Raw genomic sequence first — 19,576 nt, 5'->3', positions numbered from 1 at the left:
GAAGTCACCAGTGGTAGAATTGAAGATGTCAGCCAGGAAGATGTTTGGGGGATCTCCCCCTCAGTCTCTCCAGTGTATAGATTGTACATACCTACCTATTGCTGTGTCTGTTTTTCCCCCAAAGTTCTTCTGCTTAGCACACAAAGCCCCTCAGCTGCTTGCTTTTAGGGAGTTTAAAGGAAGTATGTATGTTTAGGAAGGATCTGAGGCATTTTTATTATTAAAGAATACACACTGCAATTGAGTGGAACTAAGTGCGTGCAGTTAAGTAACTATTGAACCACACTTGAGCTGGGTAGGTTATAGGGAGATCTGAAGCAATTGGGTGGGTTTGCAGCTTTGGAGCTATTAATTTAGTCATACTTGTTTTAATATTCTTTCTGATCATTCTCTTTCCTTCAGGTGTGAGGTGGGCACAGATAGCTGGTCTCAATGCAATGATACACCTGTGAAGTTTGCTCGTTTTCCAGTTACTGGATTGATAGAAGGTCGTTCTTACATATTCCGAGTTCGAGCTGTGAATAAAAATGGAATAGGTCTACCATCTAGAGTTTCTGAGCCTGTGGCTGCTCTGGATCCAGCTGAGAAAGCTAGACTTAAAAGTAAGCATCTTTCAATTTTCAGGATCTTGAACCTTTTTCTTTTTTTTTTTTTAGTAACTACACTAGATCTCATTGCAAGGTTATTCTTCCCCCTTCCACTAGAGGGAGAAGAGAATAGGAAATCCTTTATCAGAAAATCCTAGGGAAAAAAAAAAACAAAACCAAAACCAATTTGTTTTTAGACTTACGTCTTCACTAAGGGCTTTATATTTTGTCTTATTTTTATTTGATTCAGAAAACTTTCCCTTGTTAAACTGAGTTCTGGGCATTCTGTTTGAAATGAAATATGATAAAAGCCTGGGAAGCATTTTTATTCATTTTATTAGCACATTCCAAATATACTTTTCTTTTAATTCTTAAAATTATAAGGTAAATTTCTTAACCTAGAATTTGCCCCTTAGAGCATTAATACTCAACACAGTGAGTTTCTTTATATCAAAGAAAAAATACACTTACAACCTTATGTCTCTATACTTGAGTTACCATATTAGACAATCAAAAATAATCTTTTCATGTATTTAAACTCCAAGTCTCAATGTCAAAACCATGATACATGAATTATGCCCTGCATTTGTTTCGTGGGAACCCATATGCATCCTCAGTAATAGGGATCATAAAATGACATTAAAAGATTGTTGGAAATTAACACTTCAGACTATACCAGATTTTTCAAACTTGACCCTATTAAGACATTTTAGGCCAGGTAATTATTTGTCATAGGGGGCTGTCCTGTGCATTGTAGGATGCTAAGCAGCATTCCTGGCCTGTACCCACTAGATTCCAGGATTGCCCCTCCTCCCGTTGTGACAATCAAAATTGTTTCCGACATTACCAAATGTCCCTGAGGGGCAAAATCATCCTAGTTGAGGACTACTGGTCTATGTCGTATTTGCAGTGTTATTCTTTACTTAGGTACATGTATGGCATCATAAAAAGCTAAGTAAAATGCCTCTTCTCTGGAGACTTTTTCTAATCAAGCTCCTTGATTGCCCTCTGATTATTTTTCGCCTACTATCTGACTTCCCTACCTCTTTCCTAATTCCAGTTCATATTTTCATTTACTCCTCTTTTATAAATTCCAGTGAAAGTAAGATTTGAGTTGAAAATAGGTTATCTTTCATATCCTCTTTCTGGTTTTGTCCAAGCTATGGTGAAAATCTGTTGATAAAGCAGGAGTTGAACCATTCTCTCTTTCTGTTACTTGTGGGAACACAGAAATGAATTTCCTCTTCAATGGATGAATGAATGAAATGAATTTAAATGATTTTCCTCTTTTCCTGCCCATGTCACCCATTTTCCTTACTCCAGATCTAAACTGGTTTCCTTTGTAGATAACACTTTTCAAAATACAATGGAAAGAAATTGCTTTCATTGAACTGTACTGTAGGATTAGCCTCCCCCCCTCCTCTTTTGGCTTCATTAATGCAGATAAATAACTACTGGACTTGTAATTGTCCCAGAAACATTTCCACCAAATACATGCTATCTCTTAAGAAGAGATGAGAGAACTTACATGTTTCCAGAGATCTGTATTGAACAGTAAATGAACATAGGTTATTTACCTTGCTTGTGAAAGTGTAATTCCAGAAATATTGACTCCAACTAGGTGGGCTCTGTGCTCTGTAAGATTGTGGGTCCCTTGAAGACACAACACCATATATATGCTCAGTAAGATTCATTAGGAAAATATGTAAGTAAACTAGTATCAAGCCAATTTGTGACTATTATGGCCAGTTTATGAGTGCAATTGAAACCGCATTTATGAGTTTTGTGATTTTTACATTTATCTTTGTTCAGGCCGCCCTTCAGCACCCTGGACTGGGCAGATCATTGTCACTGAAGAGGAACCTACAGGTAAAAGCTCAGTTTTCCCCAGATACTGTTGCCAGTGTTTTGCCATGTGGTTTAGCCTTTATTACGGAGGGTACAGTGTATATTATTTAAGATGTTTCGGAAAGAACATTCTGAAATATTTGGAGATCATAAAGAAGCTTATATTTTTAGAGAATCACTGTTTTTAAAAAGAAGGTTTATTGAGGTACAATTGACATCGAGTAAACTGATACCTGTAAAATGTACAATTTGACAAATTCTCCATGTATATACACCTGTGAAACTGTCACCATGATCAAAATAATGAACATATCCACCACCCCTAAAATTTCCTCATGCCCCTTTGTAATTTCTTTCTCCTACCTCTGCCCATCTCCAGGCCTTCACTGATCTGCTTTCTGTCACTCTAGTTTGCATTTTCCACACTCTTAGATAAATGGTATCATACTCATTTTTCTCTGGTTTTCTTCACTCAGCATAATTATTTTGAGATTTATTCATGTTGATATATGTATCAGTTCATTTCAATTTTTTATTCATTTACTGTCAAAAGCCTCTATGAACATCCTTGTTAACTGTTTGTATGGACATATGCTTTTCATTTCTCTTGGAGAAATACCTAGGAGTTGGACAGATAGGTCATGTGGTAGGTGTATGTTTAATTTTTTTTTTTTTTGGTGTAAGTTTAATTTTTAAAGAAACTGCCAACTGTTTCCAAGATGTTTGTACCATTTTATATTCCCATCAGTAGTATATGAGTTCCAGTTGCTCCACATTGTCACCAGTAATGGTATTTCATAGTGGGAGCATAGTGGTTTTAATTTGCATTTCCCTAATATGGTTGGACATCTTTTTATGTGTATATTGTCATTTTTGCCTCAAATTTGAATCTTTGCCAAATCAAGTTTACTTAGATATTTTTCCTAGAAATGTTGTAGCATTAGCTCTTAGATTTCAATCTATATGCTCCATTTTAAATTAAATTTTTCTATATTGTGTGAAGTAAGGGTCTAAGTTTTATTGTTATCATGATCATTTTGCATACGGCTATCCAATTATTTCAGTAAACAGTTCAAAAGTTATCCTTTTTCCATTGAATTGCCTTGGCACCATTGCCAAAATCAATTGGTTGTATATTTGTGGATCTATTTCTGGAATCTCTATTGATCAATTTTATTTTCTCTATACCAACAACACTATCTTGATTACTGTAGCTTTAGGTTGTTGTTGTTTTAAAGCTTCAGAGTCTAAAATAAATAAATAAATAAATAAATAAATAAAATTTTTAAAAAGCTTCATAGTTTTGAAATTAGGTAATATTAGTCCTCTATTTTCCCCCCAAAGCCATTTTGGCTGTTCTGCCTTTGCATTTCCACATAAATTTTAAGATTAGCTTATTAATTTCTATAAAAACCCTACTGGGACTTCAACTGAGTGTTTTATATCCTTATCTTCTTGTTCTATCAATTGATAGAGTAGTGTTGAAATCTCTGACCAAACGGTAGATTTATTTTTTTTCTTCTTGTAGTTCTACCATGTTTTGCTTCATATTGTTTGAGGCTTCGTTATTACATGCATAAACATTTTAATTGTTATATCTTCTTATGAATTGACCACTTTGTTATTATAAAGCGACACTCTTTATCCATGGTAATGTTTTTTGCTCAGAAATCTACTTTGTCTGATACTAATATAATCATTCCAGGTTTTTTTTAAATTAGTGTTAGCATGGTATATGCTTTCCATCCTTTTACTTTTGACCTACATGTGTCTTTATATTTAAATTGTATTTCTTGTAGGCAGCATATAGTTAGGTCTTGATTTTTCATCCAGTTGGGTAATCTTTGCCTTTTTATTGGAGTGTTTGAACAATTTACATTTTGTGTGATTATTGATATGGTTGGATTTAAATCTACCATCTTGCTATTTGTTTTCTACCAGTCTACCTGTTTGTTTCCCTTCTCCTTTTTTTCTACTTTCTTTTGGATTGAGTATTTTTTTATTATTCCATTTTAGCTATTTTATCTTATCACCTATAATTCTTTGTTTTGCATTATAGTAGTTTAGAATTTTAATATACATCTTCTCACAACCTCCTTCAAATAAGATTATACTACTTCATGTATAATGTAAGAACTTAAAACAGTGTTATTCCATTTCCCCTTTCAGGCCTTGGTGCTGTTATTTCATGGATTTTATTTGTGTATATATTACAAATTGCACAATACAATGTTATTGTTTTAGTTCAAATAGTCACTTATCTTCCAAAGAAATTTAAAAGGAAGAAAAAACTTTTCAATATTCTCTCACATTTTTATCATTTCTGTTGTTCTTCATTTCTTTGTGTAGATCTGGATTTCCATCTGATATCATTTTCTTAGTACCTGAAGCATTTCCTTTAATATTTCTTGCAGTGCAGTCCTGCTGATTATGAGTTATTTTATTTTTTGTATGTCTAAGACAGTCTGTATTTCATCTTCATTTTTGAAATAGATCTTCACTGGTTATAGAATTCCAGATTGACAGTTTTTCTTTCAGTACTTTAGAAAGGATGATCCACTGTAGCGCATATCTGCACTATAAGAATGACTATTGTTATTCTTATTTTTGTCCCTCAGTATGTATCTTTTTCTCTCTACCTGCTTTTAACAGGTTCTTTTTATCATTGGATTGAGAAATTTGTTTGTGATATGCATTTGTGTTGTTTCCTTCATGTGTCTTGAGCTTGGGGTGTACAAGTTCCTTGGATCTGTGAGTTTACAATTTTCATCAGCTTTGGAAAATTCTTCACCATTGTTTCTTTAAACATTTTTTTTCTGTATCCCCTTCTCTCTGCTGTACTTCAGGAACTCCAATTACATGCCACTTGAAACCACAGATCACTGATGCTGTGTTCATTTTCCCTTTCAGTCTTTTTGCTTTCTGTGTTTCATTTCAGACACTTTCTGCCACTGTGTCATAATTTTACTATCCTTGTCTTCTTCAGTGTCTAACTTGCTGTGAATTCCAGTCAGTGTGTGGGTTTTGTTTTGTTTTGTTTTCATTTCAGACTTTGTAATTTCCATCTGTAGAAGTCGAGAACAATTTGTATTATTTTTATATTTTCCATGTCTTTATTTAACATGTTTAATCTTTACCTTCTTGAACATATGGAATATTTTTACAATAACTGTTTTTATATCCTTGTTGGCTAATTCTATAATCTGTGACATTTTTGGTTTTGTTTTTGTTGATTGATTTTTCTCCTCAGAAAGGGCTGTATTTTCTTGCTTCTTTGCATACTTAATAACCTTTCATGAGATGCCAGACATTTTGAATTTACATTGTTTGGTGCTGGATATTTTTGTATTTTTATAAATGCTCTTGAGCTTTGTTCTGGGGAAATGATTTGATCTTTCAAGGCTTGCTTTTGTTAAGTGAAATCGGAACAGACTAGTCTAGGGATAATGTGGCCGTGCTACAGAGGAAATAGCCTTCTGAGTAGTACTCTACCAGATGCCTGTGAATTAGGAGATTTCCACTTTGACTGGTGGGAATATGGACTCTCTCAGGCCCTATGAGGGTTTGAGGATTGTTCTCTCCAATTCTCTTGTGTGGGTTTTCCCCCCGCCTCAGGTGGTTTCCTCACATTGATGTGCTGATCAATACTCAGGTGAGCACTCCAGAGGGACCCTCTGAAAATCTCTGAAGCCTCCCTCTCCATGCAGCCCTTTCCTCCAGTATTCATCCTTGTGACTCTATCTGTAGATACCTTGTCCTTCCTGGAATTCCAGCTTCTTCTCCTCCACCTGGGGAGACTGCCAGGCTCTACCTGGGTTTTTCTTCCTGAGCTGCTGTCTTGAAATTCTCTCCAGACAATAAGCCAGGACAACGGTAGAGCTCACCTAATTTGTTTCTCTTCTATCAGGAATCATTGTCCTAAGCCAGCTAATATCCAATGTCTGTAAACAGTTGTTTCACGTATTTTGCTTGGTATTTTAGTTATTTGATGTGGAAGGGTCAGGCTGATGTCAGGAACTGTGGAGGGTCTAAAATTTTACCCTGCTTACAAACTAATACGTTTCATACCACAGTTTCATAGATGCTGGCAAAAGATAAGAGATTCCTAGGGGAAGACAAAGGACTCTATTACTCACAGCACAATTAGACAGCATGAACTTCATGTTCTCATTACTTTCCTTTGCATTGTCCCCCTGCCAAGTTCCACAGTGCGGTAGGGAGCAGCACAGATGGATGCTGTACACACAGTAGATATGTGTTACATCTGACTTGTACTTGTAAAGGGGGCTGCCAGCAAATCTACCCAAGCTTTCTCTGAAGAAGGACATTATCTTTACTATCCTGGTGAGAAAACAAATCAACTTTCTGCCCTAGAGAATATACTGTCTTTATATTCCAAGTTTGTTTGCTATCCAAACATCCTTGAAAAGATATTCTATAAAAAGCTGATATAGGATAAACAGAAAGGGCGCCTGGGTGGCTCAGTTGGTTAAGCGACTGCCTTCGGCTCAGGTCATGATCCTGGAGTCCCGGGATCGAGTCCCGCATCGGGCTCCTTGCTCGGCAGGGAGTCTGCTTCTCCCTCTGACCCTCCTCCCTCTCATGCTCTCTGTCCCTCATTCTCTCTCTCTCAAATAAATAAATAAAATCTTAAGAAAAAAAAAAAAAAAAAAAAAAAAAAAGGATAAACAGAAAGTATAACTTACATCATTACTGTTTTTTAGGACCAGTAAGAAAATCAAAATTGCCAAGCAAAGAAAGTAAAATTGTGGCTTTGAATGAATGAATGAATGTTTTAGGAAGAAGTTCAGAGATGAGGTACTTCTTTATACTGTGGAGCAGTAATTAACTCTTGCTCCAGTGGGAGAGAAACATCTATGACTCTTGGCATATGCTGGGCTTCCCAGAGCGTGTGCTTTTCACTTTTCCTTGTTGTTTTTCAGAGGGTATTATTCCTGGGCCCCCCACAGACCTCTCAGTCATAGAGGCTACCCGGAGCTATGTGGTGCTAAGTTGGAAGCCTCCTGGCCAGCGTGGCCATGAGGGCATTCTGTACTTTGTGGAAAAGGTAAGACTCTGGGATCGACATTATTACCTCAGGCCTCTTCTTAAAGATTTCTTTAAAGAAATAGAGATTACATTTCCATTGTGTCCTGACCTCTTTAAACCCTTATAAACTATAAACACTCCTCACCAAAATATGTATATCACACAGAACTTTGCCTGAAAGTTCAGGGGGTTTATGGATCCCTGGAGCTCACCCATAGACTTCTAAGAGGTCCAAAGACCCCAAATTAAAACCCTTTTAAGCAGAGAAATGTTCCTGAAACTAGATTGTTCCTATGGCACTGTTTTCTAGTCTAGTAATGGCTTTTCATCTCTCTACAACTTGTCTCCTGCAGTCAGAAATGAACATTGATGAGGGTAGATGAGCTAGAGGAATAAAAGTTACAGTACTTTCAGAATCCTGTCAAATAGCCAGAGAGTTAAAGAGAGAAAGTCCTTACATGCTGCCGCACACTCGGCTAGTACTACTCAAGTGTAGATAGTAGGGTAGGGTCAGGAATTACAAACAGCATGAGATACTGGCTAGTTCTTGCCCTCAAATATCTTACAATTTTATTGTAATTATGTTAGAGAGGGCAGCATATAATGAAGGCCTAAAATGGGTGGGATGATGAGAATGATATGTGACTCCATCACATACCTATATTTGAAGGTGGTTGTAGTAAGTATTTCTACCCAGAAAATGGAGAGGAGCCAAGACCTGGAAAGGATGTTATTTGGGGGAAGTGCCCAGTTGCAAGTGCAGACATGTAGGAGGGACACCTGCTAGGTAAGGCATACTTGCTACAGGAAAAGGACATTTAAAGAGAATTTGCTTAAAATGAGGTTCAAAATCCATTTGTTAAAGTTTTGATTAAGATGTAATTGAAAAAAATGAAACAAAAGTAAGTTTATTTTATGTTATCTGTAAGAATGTTTACATTTTTATTGGCAGCCATGCACCATTTTATTTATTTATTTATTTTTAATGCACCTTTTTTTTTAAGAACAGTGAATGAAACAATTGGCTGTACTCTTTTGTGTATTTTGTTTTTATAAAATTTTGTGATAACACGATAAGTTATCATTTACATTTTACTTTCATAGCAAAATTATAGAAAAGGTCTTTATTTGGCAAAAATATTATGTAGCTTGGTTAGTTTTCCTGAGAGCTTTTCTCTGTCATCCTTAATGCTATTCTGATCATTCAATTTCAGAACACCTATTAGGTCACCTTCCCTGACAATTATTACAAGAGAATAGATATCATAGATATATAGGTGTGTACAAAGATGCAAACATCTGCAAATTAGGTGACAACATAAAACCAAAGGCAACTATCTTTATGGCCTTTTAGTTATTTCTATATAAGTTATATCTAACTTATAGTTAGATCATCAGAGAAAATTATACTAGCACTAAAACTGCTAGGATCTGTGGCTTTCCTATCTTAATTAATAAATTTATTAATTTATTTCCTTGATAAAGACATTTAGCTCCTGTCTTTAAGGAGCATGCCTCACTTCTTATCCCTAGCAAATTGGTAACAATAAATGGATTGTCTCTTTAACACACAATATGGGCATCTTTCAAAAGAGTCTGATTTTACCAAAATAATATTAGAAGTTTTTATTGGTATTAATTTGTGTATTTTCTAGATGTTAGCCTCAAATTAAATATAACTTGAGTAACATTTCTGATTTTAAATTTTTTTTTCTATTTTTTTTTAATAGGGGGCAAGACTAGAGTGGAAAATGTTTATTTCCTGGTGTGCTTAATTCATACCCTTCACTGAATCTTTTTGAAATGCTCCACAGGAAAAGAGTTCTGAATAAGCTCTGTGACAATAATTACCATCTTTCCTACAGTAGTGACATAGTAACAACCTACCACTGAGGCATTTTCTTCAGATGAGTTAACTTTGGCTTCTGTTGAACATTTTCTCTGGTCACATAAACTCTAATTTCTCCAGGAAAATCTATCACTTCCCTAGACCTAAATGCATATGAGTCTGTGATTAAAAATTTAAGTGTTCTTCCACCAGCAAACCTATTAGTATGGAACAGAGGGAACATGTATGAGTGCACTCTGAGTAGAGAGGCCTCTGTAGGCACCGATGACATATACAAAAGGCCCAGGATGTTGACATATTGGGGGAGCAGAACATGCCCAGAGACTAGGGCACATTTACAGAAGAACTCTCCAGACGTCAAACTGTTCTACTCAGCTGAATCTCAGGTTATTTCTGATGAGCCTCTTCTAACATGTTGACCTTTCTAAAGGGCAGTGTTTCACATGCTCTTGTCCTGCAGCGCGTTTTCATCCCCAGAATGTTCATGCCTGTGGGAATGCTGCTTCTTCAGTAACCCTTGAGCTTGCACTTCTTTACAGAACTTGTTACCAGAAATTGCACACACATAAAGCACAAACTTGCCTGTCATGGCTACTGCTTACTCCCAGTTACACCGTGTCTGTGAGCCCTGAAATTGTTGACATTTAATAGAAGGCATCGATGGGGCATAGAATTTGCACAGTTAGTCTAGGATTTGAACCTGGGCAGTCTGGCTCAGTTTTCATATACTGTATCCAACTAGTACACATCATTGCATTTCAACCTTCCCAAGCCTGCCTTCTCTGGAAAACTTGGATAATCACACAGTGCTACCCCCACAATACTTACAGTTCAGAGCATAGTTGAGAGGATTAAAGAGTTACAATGGCATAAAGCTCTTAGCATAGTGAAAGGCAGCTATTATTTTTATTATGAAAGAACAAATGGTAATTGTTATATGTTCCCCAGTGGAGAATATGTCAAAATGAATCAAAGCCATAAACTAAAGGATTAAAGATCTGGGAGAATTTTATCCCTCAGTTAGCAGCAGATTGACTGTTTAGGGGGAATTTATCCTCTCCACCCTCCCACACACAATGACACAATCATGAAAGATTCTACAAAGGACTTTAGAGGTTACCTTGTCACATTTGCTTTTTTTTTACAAATGATGACACTGAGACCAAAGAATACTCACATGACTTTCCCAAGGTCACATATCTTGTTATTAACAAAGCTAGGACCGCAATGAATGCCTCTGGGTCCTTTGCACCATACCACATTGCCTTCCATTTCAAGTCAATGAAGATTACGCCAAGCGATATATCAGTATTCTTATAGTCCCAACAGCGTATCATCCTTGACAGCTGGTCACTGTATCACAAGGTTTGGATTTCTAGAAAAGTCTCTTGAAAATGTTCAGAAGTTCCGAAGCAAGATCACTTCTACTGACCTTGGGGCAGAATTGAGAGTTCAAATAGGCGGGATAAAGGATTACTGAAGACTAATCATAGTTTTCTCACTATATTCTCTACAAAGTGCAAATCGACACCACATCCTTTCAAGGATATCAGAGTAATTCTACATCATTTTAGTTCTAAGAACAGAATTGCTTTAAATTTAGTTTTCCCCATCATTTATTCTAAAATATGGGGAAGAGGGGCGCCTGGGTGGCTCAGTCGGTTAAGCGGCTGCCTTCGGCTCAGGTCATGATCCCTGGGTCCTGGGATCGAGCCCCACATCCGGCTCCCTCTCAGTGGAGAGCCTGCTTCTCCCTCTCTCTCTGCCTGCCTCTCTGCCTACTTGTGCTTTCTCTCTCTGTGTCAAATAAATAAATAAAATCTTTAAAATAAAATAAAATATGGGGAAGAAAAAAAGAACCTCTTTAACTTTCATTAACTTCCTTCCTTCATTCATTCAGAATTCAAAACAATTCATTCATTCAGAAAAAAAACAATTGTTGATTATCTACTATGTGCCAGATACAATTCTAGGCTCTGGGGTATAGCAGTGAACAAGACAACTCCCTGAACTCATTTCATTGAAATTTACTTTCCAATGGAGGAGATGACAAATAAATAACTTAATTTCAAATACAATTAAGGGTTTTGAAAAAAATAAAGCAGGGTAAAGGATAGAAAGTGATGAGAAAGGAGCGAAGAACTCTTTTAGATTCTTTGATAAAATAGGGAGGGGGTGATCAAGAAGGCCTTTTTGAGGAAGTGGTATTTGAGTACAGACCTGAATGAGATTATGAGTCATTAAATAACACTCAATTAAAATAACACAGTTTATAACAATGAAAATTTAAGTATTTTATATAGCATAGTAAATCTACTTACCTACCCTAAGATTTAGAAAAGTATCTGACCCCAAACTGCCTTCAAAATAAAGTCTTTTATAAGTAGATCGATGATCTTTAGTTAATAAGTTAGTGAAGTATTAAAGTAGCATATTTGTCAAACAATCTGAAGCCATATTTGATTTTGATAATCCTCTGGACTATAGATGCTTCATCCCCAATTTCCTCCAAATCTCTTCTCCAGTTCAACTCAAAACAGGTAAGTAGTTGCTGACTGATAAATAAGACTGCTAGTTGCCTGGCTCAGAGTCCCCATCTATTCTTGCCCTACTGTGAATGGGTCTCTCTGTTTGGGCTGCAGTGTGACGCAGGAACAGAAAACTGGCAGCGGGTGAACACAGAGCTCCCCGTGAAGTCTCCCCGCTTTGCTCTGTTCGACCTGGCTGAAGGGAAATCCTACCGTTTCCGCGTCCGCTGTTCTAACTCAGCAGGAGTTGGTGAGCCCTCAGAGGCAACCGAAGTGACCGTGGTAGGGGACAAACTTGGTGAGTAAAGAGTTTGGTTGAACAACTGTAAACTGATTTTACTTCAATTCAAGAAAAAATTCCAAAGCAAGAATCTCATTAGAATGTATCTATCCAGAAGTAAAAGTGGTGGCATCCTTCTTTCACATTATAAATGTAATTGACAACTATACCTGACTGATACATTTTAAAAATTCATTATTATGAGTTATGAAATTATGAAAAGTAAACTTCTCCAGGAGTTTCAACAGTATTGCTAATGTATTTTTTTTCTGGAGTATTTAGTGTATCGTTATGCCCCCAAACTAACATACGTATTTTTTAATTTTCCGCTTTAACAAATTTAAATAAAGTGACTGTATGTTCGACATGATTACTTATATAAAATTTATATATGTGTGTGTTTGTTCATATGTGATAAGAATGCATTTTTTAAAACCACCCTGAGTTTGATCATCATTTTCCTCCTTTGTCAGATATCCCCAAGCCCCCAGGCAAAATCATCCCGAGCAGAAATACAGACACGTCAGTGATAGTTTCATGGGAGGAATCCAAAGATGCTAAAGAGCTGGTCGGGTACTACATAGAGTCGAGTGTTGTTGGCTCTGGCAAGTGGGAGCCCTGCAACAACAACCCTGTGAAGGGTCCACGGTAACCACAATGTTGGGGCGGGGGCTGCTGTGGGGAGCCTTCTGACTCCAGAACACTAGGCTATGAAGAGGAAATGCACAGCAAATGAATCGTTGAGCACTACATCAAAAACTAATGATGTACTATATGTTGGCTAACTGAACATAATAAAAAAATTAAAAATTAAAAAATTACTTTTTAAGGGGCGCCTGGGTGGCTCAGTCGTTAAGCGTCTGCCTTCGGCTCAGGTCATGATCCCAGGGTCCTGGGATCGAGCCCCGCATCGGGCTCCCTGCTCAGCCGGGAGCCTGCTTCTCCCTCTCCCACTCCCCCTGCTTGTGTTCCCTCTCTAGCTGTCTCTCTCTCTGTCAAATAAATAAATAAAAATAAATAAAATCTTTTAAAAAAATTACTTTTTAATTTATAATAAAATTATGATCCTCCCCCCCAACCACACAAAAAGAAAATGCGACCATGGACCCATATAGCAGCACAAACATCCAATGGAGGGAGTTTGGTTTTTTTTCTTTAAAAAAACATTATACTTTAAATATCCAAATGAATTTAAAATTGAACATAATCTACTGCCATATATTTGGAAAAAAAGGTTTACTGGTGATCTTAAACACTTAGAAACACATTAATGCCAGCTCTGATGAATTCATTTTATAGTATTTTTCTGATTATTTTCCTTCATGCTGTTTGTCCTTTTTACCCCTCTGTTCTGGTCTTTAATATTCAGTGTGATACCAGATTTCAAGGATCCAATAGATTCTAGCTAACATTTATTTATTTAATTAATTTTTTTAGAGAAGGGTGTGGTGGAAGGGCAGGGGGAGAGGGAGAGAGAGAATCTTAAGCGGGCTCAATCTCACAAAGATCATGACCTGAGCTGAAATCAAGAGTTGGACGCTTAACCAATTGAGCCACCTAGGCTCCCCTAGGCATTTTAAGTGAATAGGAAAAAAGCATCAACATTTTACAAATTCTGAACATGGTTAAACTCAGTGCTAAGGAGACATAAATAACACCAACAAAGGGACATTCAGAATACTTTGCCACTTCTTTATATCTGTTTCTAATATGGAAAGGGTTATTTTTTTCTTGCTTTCAAATATTTTATCAACCAACTTTGCAGGTTGATGTTGAATTCTGACCTGCAACCAAACTCTGAGTCTCCTTTGATTTATGACCAATCTGGAGAATTCCAACCCCCCCCCCCCTCCCAAAATTGTCAAACAGGCTTGTTAGACAGTTTCTGGCATGGCCACATCAAAGTCCAAGGACCCCCATAGGATGAATTGTTTCTTTTGCAGAACAGGAGAGATTAGAGGCAAATCAATGAATGGGAGAAAGCAAGAGATTCATTTAGCCCATTTGTTCATTTCACTTTTATTGTTAAGTTCCCAGCCTTTTCCTGGGACTATTTAGAAATATTTATAGAGGGTTAGGCCGGGTCTGCCTTTCCACAAACAGATAAGAGCTGCTCAGGGACAGGCACCATTTTTTTTATTTGTCTTTGTGTCCACAATACCTAGCTCAGTGTCTGGAACACTGAAGTGCTCAATAAATATTTGCCAAACTGAGTTGATCTGAAGGATTGGCCTAATTTATGACTGCCTTCGTTAAATATTCCAACATTACTAATGGTAATAGAGTCATTAGCAGACCTGTTATTTCCTCTGGTTATAGTCTTCAGAATGGATTAAAATGTTACAGTGATTCATGAAACAGCTATTTATAGCCATAATAGCTATTAAGGAGTGAGGTTGTTTTATGCGTGAAACTGCCCATGGATTCACACCTCATTACTGGGTCCTTACATCTAAATGGTAATCCATATTTCATCCTATTTTCAGATTCTAGTGTAATTTCTCAAGTAATTATACCTTCCCTGGCATGCAGGGAAGCAGTAACTAGACCTCTGTAACAAGGAGCAGCCAATGCCTTACAGCCATAAGTATATACCTGAAATAGCCGTTAACTGTGTTAATACCACCTATTATTTATTAAATGCCTCTTATATGCCAGGCCCTGAAATAGGTACTTTAAATACTTTATGGCCAATCTTTACACAAAAATTATTATGGAGGCATTATTATCCCCATTTTACTGATGCGCACACCAGAGGCTCGGAATAGTTAAGGTACTTATTCAGGGGAAAGCCAGGACTCTGCATTGTTTGATGTGAGTGAGTTTAGAAAATTGCCTTAATTAGCTGCCTTCTTGTCTAAAGCACATACATTACCTGATCTCTGTACATCTTCTTCTTCCTTTTAGAAAACGAATTGTTTTTATAAAGCCAGATCATTCAGTTAAGCTAAAACCCATTCTTGTCTAATTTTCCCCCTAGGAAAAACTTCTAAAACTTCCTTTCCTTTTAGATTTACTTGCCATGGATTGGCGACTGGTCAGAGTTATATCTTCCGGGTCAGAGCAGTGAATGCAGCTGGACTTAGTGAATATTCCCAGGATTCAGAAGTGATTGAAGTAAAAGCTGCTATTGGTAAGTTCCTTATGCATAACTTGGCAGTTAAAAATGGATTTTTATAAGTTACAAAGGAAGATACCATCCTCTCCAGAAATTGTCTAAAGCTTCTAGTATTGCTTGATGATTCCATCCTCAGATGATCATTTTCTCTGACTCCAGGTGACAGCTAACCTTCCATAGCCGTCATTTTACAGATCTTCATCATTTATCAGATTCTGTGCATCCATAGCCTTGTCATCTTCATGAGTCCGAGTTTCCTCAGATATTTCCCACTGTGTGAAACTCCATTCTAACTTCGTGCTCATCCTGGGAATGTGGAGGGCCATCCGGTTCCTTGAAGTGGTATATCACCCATAACACAGATATTTTGTACCTAAAAGCCATTTCACCTGTGACAAAGCCTGGCTTGTTTTCACTAACAACACATTAACATGCTTTTTATAAACTCTAAATTTTGTGCGAGACACATGTGGTTGCTTAATCATATGCTACATCTCTGCTCTCAAAGTAACCAATAGAATAAAACCGGTAACAAAGTAATTGTGTGTATGTATATGATGTGCCTCCCAATCTTACATAAAGTAGGGAAGGGACCCAGGTAGTTCAGAGCACCAAAAATGAAGTCTGTGATAGAGTAACCCATATTTGAAGGGAAAGATTATTTCATACCAGTTATCTTCGGTTATCATGCCGTATTACTTTTTAATATTCCTTATAATATGGACAATAGTGACCATGTTTTTTTGAGGTTGGGAGGGACAGGCCATTAATAGTTCAGTAATGTACATAATTCTCTTATAAAATCAGGATCTTTAATGTATGCCTTGTGCACTTTATGATCCTTTCCTCCCCTCATTCTGTTGAATAATAGGACTTAATATCTTTCAAAAAATGTCAGAGATTTGCTTTTTTCTTATATATACTTGGGTTCTGCAAATCAAAATAGTTCCTGTTCTGTCTGTGGTTTTCTGTTCTCATTTCTTCTTTTCCCAGAATATGGAGAAGTTGAACTGTTTCCTAGGTGTAAATTATGTGAAACGTATGCTTTCCATATTTCTTGCCAATCTGAGTGGTTTCCATTAAACTAAGATTACTTTTGTTCTGCTTGTGGTCCTGTTTTTCCCTTTGTTCTATTAAGTAAGAGCAATTTATACTGTGTCTGGGCTTAAAGTGTTTCTGTTATCTGGTGATTATAGGGGGAGGCGTGTCTTCAGATGTGTGGCCTGAAATGAATGATACACCTGGTGGACTAACAGACTCCAGGGGAGGCATGCATGAAGCCTCCCAGCCAACCTTTAAGAAAGATGCTTTGCTTGGTAGCAAACTTAACAAACCTTCACTACCCAGTAGCCCTCACAACCTGGGCCAAACAGAAGTGAGTAAAGTAAGTGAAACAGTTCAGGAAGAGCTTACCCCATCACCACGGAAGGCAGATGGTAAGGGGAAAAGTAAGTCTGACCCTCTGAAAAAGAAGAAGGACATAGGTGAGCGTCGAAAGAGTACAGCTGTTCCATCTGTCTCCATCAGTGTCCTCACCTCATTGTCTAGATCACATTCTTCCATCTGTGTTCACTTTCATCTATGTTTATTCTTCATTTGACATGTTTTCAGCTATCCATTTGCAATACTTTTGTCTAATGAGTTGTAAAAGTAATTTTATATGAGTTTGGCTTTTATATATACTTCACTGTGCTTGATGACAATAGAATATTTTCTTCTTTAATAGAATATTTAAAATAATTTGGTTATAGAGTCCTTTTTGGTTTCTCAGGCAGACTTACCTTTGGCCTCATTTCACTAAGAAAATTAGAGCTGAGAGCAGGAAGAATTTGATAATCACAGCCTATGTGGGGTCCTTTGAAATATTCATGTTCAATACATGTATAGGAAAAATATTTTACAAAGAAGTCACATTTTATCAGGATCATAGTTATTAACTTCTGTTGTTCATCTTCAGGTTTTCAAGTTATCCTTTATATTTAACTCAAATAAATATAAGTAACGTTATCTCTTTGAGGTGCCATGAAAAGTTTAACAGGGTATCATAATCACATAAAGCTAAATTCTGTGCTATATGAATCACATTCCCAGAACTGATTTATTTAAGACTATTTATTGGTAAGCTCAGAATTTTCTTATTAGGATATTTGGTACTTGTGGCTTATATATTCTAGGTGACAGTGTTTTCTTAGCAAATGAAATGATAAACATATACTGATACTCCACCCCCAACTTCTGTCACTTCTTTTTTTTTTTTTTTTGAACCTTTATTGTCCCCTCAACTCAAAATGGGATATTCATTTGAGAATTCACATTCAGTATTGCTCTGTAATAGGAAGAGTAAGAGAGGGAAAGTTGTTTTTTTTTTTTTTTTTTTTTTTAAGTAAAGAATGAAGGAGGTTGGTGAGGGGGAGAGAGAAACAAATGTATTTTATTTTTAAAATCTTTATTGTTCTAAGACTTGAATAAGAATAAATAGTTCTTTTTTTTCTGTAATCCAAATAAATATTCAGAAAACTCTTTGATGTTATTGCACATCTAGATGGATTTCTTTTCACCATCTGACCCTCTCTCTCTTTTTTTTTTAAAGATTTTATTTATTTATTTTACGGAGAGAGACACAGAGAGAGAGGGAACACAAGCAGGGGGAGTGGGAGAGGAAGAAGCAGGCTTCCCACTGAGCAGGATCGATGCAGGGCTCGATCCCAGGACCCTGGAATCATGACCCGAGCTGAAGGCAGACCTAACGACTGAGCCACCCAGGCACCCCAAGACCCTCTCTTTCTTTATCAAAAACCCTAATTTAGTAGTTGGATAAAAAGTTGATCAGAAGCCACATGAATGAAGGAAGACTTTTAAAATATCCTCCAGATATTTTTCTGGCTAGGAACTAATAAACACAGTGACAGCTATATAGTATTTTGTACTACATGAATAATAGTCCAATATCAGGTTAAAAATAATGCAGCAAAAGATATTATATACTAAGAGAAAAAAATCACATGGCAGATTGTGCCTGTTTTTTTTTTTTTTTAATTTTTTTTTTAAGGTGGCATTTAGCTGAGCTCCAAATAAGATTTTTTTCTGTGTGTAGACAGAACTTGTTTAGTTGTAAGGTCTCACAAGAGTATGTATGCCTGAATGGTGAAATGCTAACCATTTGGAAATAACATGGAAATTCTCCATAAGCACATTGAGGCAGAAATTGATATACATTACTTCATTTTCCTCCAAGAGCAAATAAGAACAAAACCACATAAAGAAACAAAAATATATATCTTGGGGAAAATATTTCTTCTTATGGGGAACAGAATCATTTTTCAGAGTATTGCACCATTTTGCTTCTGGTATTTCAAAAATTGTTCTTCCGTGGAAGTGGGGGGGCAGGTTCTTTTTATCTTTGGAATAATAATTGCAGTACGCTTTTCACTGTGTGTTGGTTTTTTTCTCATACTCCAAACTGGGTGCCAAGTTACAGATCAGTCTCACATTTTAGTTTTATACTGCAAGACCCTAGTGCCCTCACACGTGGCACGACTGAAACAAGCTTAATGTACATAAAATCATAAATGCATTTCTGTCTACTCACTTGCTATTCATATTGCGACAGCGGCACCGTCTCCTCCCTGTGACATCACTTGTCTTGAAAGTTTTCGTGACTCGATGGTTCTTGGATGGAAGCAACCAGATAAGACTGGAGGGGCTGAAATTACTGGCTATTATGTGAATTATCGTGAGGTAATTGATGGAGTACCAGGAAGATGGAGAGAAGCCAACATCAAAGCTGTCAGTGACGAGGCATATAAGGTAAATGACCTTCTGTAGTGTGGAGTCATATAAATGATGACAGGCTCCCTTGCACTCACATGCACATCCACACCCACACTCGGCGCCTTGTAAATGACTCATGTCATTTCTCCGGTGTCCATTGTCTACAATGACATGGACTTTTGTCAAGAATATACCAAGGCAAATAGAAGTAATCTGACTGAGCAGGACGGATTTGTATTTTCTGATTCATACACATAAACATAATAACTTCCTAGAATATTCACTATAAAATGTTTACTTATGGTAAAAATTAATGGTTATTTCAAAACTTACAAAATATCTGTAACCAGTGTGCTGCTAGTTTCAAGGGTCCCAGAATCCAAGTGACTGCATTTTTCATTTTCAGCATTCAAATCACAAAGGATAATGGGACATGGGCCCTCAGCTCACCACCTGTGAAGGTTCCCCCACCATAGTGGCTCTGATAGCCACGAAGGGATGGTCCACATGCGTCTAACCACAGATTTCTTTTCTTCACTGCTTTGC

The 19,576-nt window shown here is 36.9% G+C and overlaps 1 protein-coding gene across 2 annotated transcripts in view; it reads left to right on the top strand.

Moving 5' to 3' along the window:
- MYOM1 (myomesin 1) overlaps positions 1-19,576 on the top strand; it is a 163,299-nt gene that overhangs the window by 86,632 nt on the left and 57,091 nt on the right. For both annotated transcript variants that reach the window (XM_036122338.2, XM_078060562.1), the window contains 8 exons: positions 403-602; positions 2,400-2,456; positions 7,379-7,503; positions 11,976-12,159; positions 12,615-12,789; positions 15,153-15,274; positions 16,456-16,743; positions 18,870-19,066. In XM_036122338.2, the coding sequence (XP_035978231.2) occupies positions 403-602; positions 2,400-2,456; positions 7,379-7,503; positions 11,976-12,159; positions 12,615-12,789; positions 15,153-15,274; positions 16,456-16,743; positions 18,870-19,066 (1,348 nt within the window). The remainder of the gene's footprint in view (positions 1-402; positions 603-2,399; positions 2,457-7,378; positions 7,504-11,975; positions 12,160-12,614; positions 12,790-15,152; positions 15,275-16,455; positions 16,744-18,869; positions 19,067-19,576) is intronic.

Source organism: Halichoerus grypus, chromosome 13 (assembly GCF_964656455.1).
Source record: "Halichoerus grypus chromosome 13, mHalGry1.hap1.1, whole genome shotgun sequence".
In the NCBI taxonomy this organism is placed as follows: domain Eukaryota; kingdom Metazoa; phylum Chordata; class Mammalia; order Carnivora; family Phocidae; genus Halichoerus; species Halichoerus grypus.
The sequence above is the reverse complement of the archived record's forward strand: the minus strand, read 5'-3'. Positions and strand labels throughout refer to the sequence as shown.